The sequence below is a fragment of the Quercus suber genome, unplaced genomic scaffold, assembly GCF_002906115.3.
Source record: "Quercus suber isolate HL8 unplaced genomic scaffold, Cork oak 2.0 scaffold_90, whole genome shotgun sequence".
In the NCBI taxonomy this organism is placed as follows: domain Eukaryota; kingdom Viridiplantae; phylum Streptophyta; class Magnoliopsida; order Fagales; family Fagaceae; genus Quercus; species Quercus suber.
The window spans coordinates 253183-255847 of NW_027069555.1; the positions used below are offsets into that span (position 1 = coordinate 253183).

The window sequence follows — 2665 nt, forward strand, 5'->3', positions numbered from 1 at the left end:
GACACATATATGCTAGATAAGCAACTTTATCAAGGATCAGTACTAGTTGTTTATGTAACATAACTACAATGTGCACTTTTCATTCACTATTCAATATTAGTTGTTTATTTGATAATTACAGTAATAAGGATTAACTAAGCAAGTGAATGTGGCAGAATCACAAATTCATTCAATTTTATTTTATTGAAATTTGAAACACTTTATTCTGAACTAGAGTACACGGCATCAGCAGGCACAAATACGGGGACTTAAACAAACATAAAATAAATGGGACATGATACATTTGCATTTAAATCCTCCAATTACTTCTGTTTTTTAATCAAATATAAGATATGGTTAAGATTTTTTTTTTCTTAAACAGCACATCTTATCTCTAAATTAAAATTGAAGAAATATTGAGGATTTAAATGAGATAGTTTTCTTTCCCAAAATAAACGAATTCCAAGGATATCAACACACCACACATCAAGCAAGCATCAAACCACGATTTATGAAGCTATGAGTCATGGACTCATGGATGGGGTAGTAACTATAGGGACACTATGCAACACAATAGTCTCCACCGTGAGACCTGGTCCGAACCCAAATAGAACACCCCACTCTAGCCCTTCACCTGTGGTGGATTTTCCTTCCTCCAAGGACTTCCTCCTCATCTCATCGAGACCAAAAAACGCACTTGCGCTTAACATATTTCCATACTCGCCAAACACATGCCAAGTGGTTTCAAGTTTCTCCTTGTTCAGCCCAACTTTTGCTTCAATCTCTTTGAGAATTGTGGGGCCACCTGGATGGGGTACCCAAAACAATGAGTTCCAATCACTAATTCCCAGTGGGCTAAATGCTTCAACCAAGCATTTCTCAGCGTTGTCACCAATCAAGGTAGGCACATTCTTTGACAAATGAAAAGTAAGACCTAGTTCTCGTAGATGTGCTTCAATTGAACCTTCTGAGTTATCAAAAATTGTTTCTGCAGCATACACAAGTTGGAATAACGGCCGTTCCACCGATGTATTGGGATCCGCTCCAAGAATAACTGCTGCTGCACCATCACCAAATATTGCTTGGCCTACAAGAAAAACTAGGTCGGAATCTGAAGGTCCGCGAAAACCATAGATTGTTACCTCGGAGCATACAACTAGAACACGTGCACCAGCATTGTTCTCAGCCAAATCCTTAGCAATGCGAAGAACTGTCCCACCGGCAAAGCAGCCTTGATGATACAACATGACCCTCTTTACAGATGATCGAAGGCCAAGGAGCTTGACAATTTGATAATCTGCACCAGGCATATCCACACCTGAAGTTGAATGGAACATGAGATGTGTAATATTGGCTTTAGGTTGTCCCCACTCTTCAATAGCCTTCATTGCAGCTTCTGCACCAAGCTTCGGTGACTCCACAATTTTGATATCTTGACGTGTATCCAGTGATGGGGCGTCATAGGTAGAAATTTCCGTATTCTTTTCGAGAATTTCTTGCGTGACGTATAAATGGCGTTCCTTATCATTGATTTCTCGCCAGTTATGGAAATTACCTAATTATCAATAACATCAAACCCTATAGAAACATATAAAATTGTAAAGAGTTTTGTAAATCAACCGATCCCTCCTGATTTTTCAATGTGAGTTCAAATCTCCCCCAACTATCAAATTATAATATATATCTATATATATATAATTTGAATTATAGCAATTTATAATTGCACCTCCCATGGACGACAGAGGCTATTGAAGATTTGTTTTCTCGTTCTGGTAAACATTTTAAAAAAAAAAAAAAAAATTTGTCATATAAATATTGGAAAAGTGGTTCTGAAGAGCGATGTTGTATCCTTTCCCTTGCAGCATAAGTACAAGTATCACAATTTGCTAAAATTAAAAATATAACCAAAAACACTATGTACCAAAACCTTATTTGCTTAAATAAATTTACTAAGCTTAAGTCTTTTCTCTATGTGCGCATGGAAATAACATAATGTTTTAGAGTCGTTTTATGGTAACTCCCAATTTTTGGGTCTTGTTTATTGTCTATTTAAAATGATAAAAAGTTTCCAACTAATAAATAATAATAATAAGTACTAAAAAGTAAAATGATGATAAAATTAAGATGATAAAAATATGACGTGAGAAAACCAAAATCAAATTTGATGCAGTGGGTTCTAATTAGCTCAACTGGTAGTGTTTCTGATGGTTGAATAAGAGATTCGGAATTCAATCCTCGCCTACGCCAAAAACTCATTGGTGTCTTGGTCTGATGATAAAGAGTATTATCAGGAGCGGATATCATAAGTTGAAGCTCTCTTTAAAGAAAAATCAAATTTGATGAACACAATCTTATTTAATCCTATCACAGTTTACTATGAAAAATTAAATAAATAAATAAAATATTTAAATACTCTAGACTTCCTCGTTAGTGTGATGTAAGTTACCCACAGATGTGACAAAATTATTGTCATTAAATAAAATAAAAGTTCGTGTGAGTACATACAGATGCGCTTGAACTTCTCTTTCAGTTCAGTCTTGCGTTGGCTCTCAGTGATGCTGAAGTAATAATCTGGAAAATCATCTTGGTACGCACAGTTTGGCGGATTGGCTGTACCAATGGCTAGAATTGTGGCTGGACCACAAGCTCGTTGGGCATTTCGTATTTTTTGAACATCCGCCATTGA

The 2665-nt window shown here is 36.0% G+C and overlaps 1 protein-coding gene across 1 annotated transcript; it reads right to left on the reverse strand.

Annotated features, from left to right (window-relative positions):
- Positions 1–247: 247 nt before the first annotated feature.
- On the reverse strand, positions 248–2665 carry LOC112012479 (chalcone synthase). Its single transcript, XM_024044858.2, has 2 exons — positions 2485–2665; positions 248–1534 (listed from the first exon to the last, which is right to left on the reverse strand). The coding sequence occupies exons 1-2, from the start codon at positions 2660–2662 to the stop codon at positions 504–506; spliced, it is 1209 nt and encodes a 402-aa protein (XP_023900626.2). The 5' UTR covers positions 2663–2665; the 3' UTR covers positions 248–503.

Bases quoted from the DNA above. Each gene is read 5' to 3' on its own strand.
- LOC112012479 (XM_024044858.2), bottom strand. From the start codon at position 2,662: ATGGCGGATGTTCAAAAAATACGAAATGCCCAACGAGCTTGTGGTCCA. The intron at 1,535-2,484 runs GTATGTACTCAC...ATTGATAATTAG, and splicing joins AGAGAAGTTCAAGCGCATCT to GTAATTTCCATAACTGGCGA.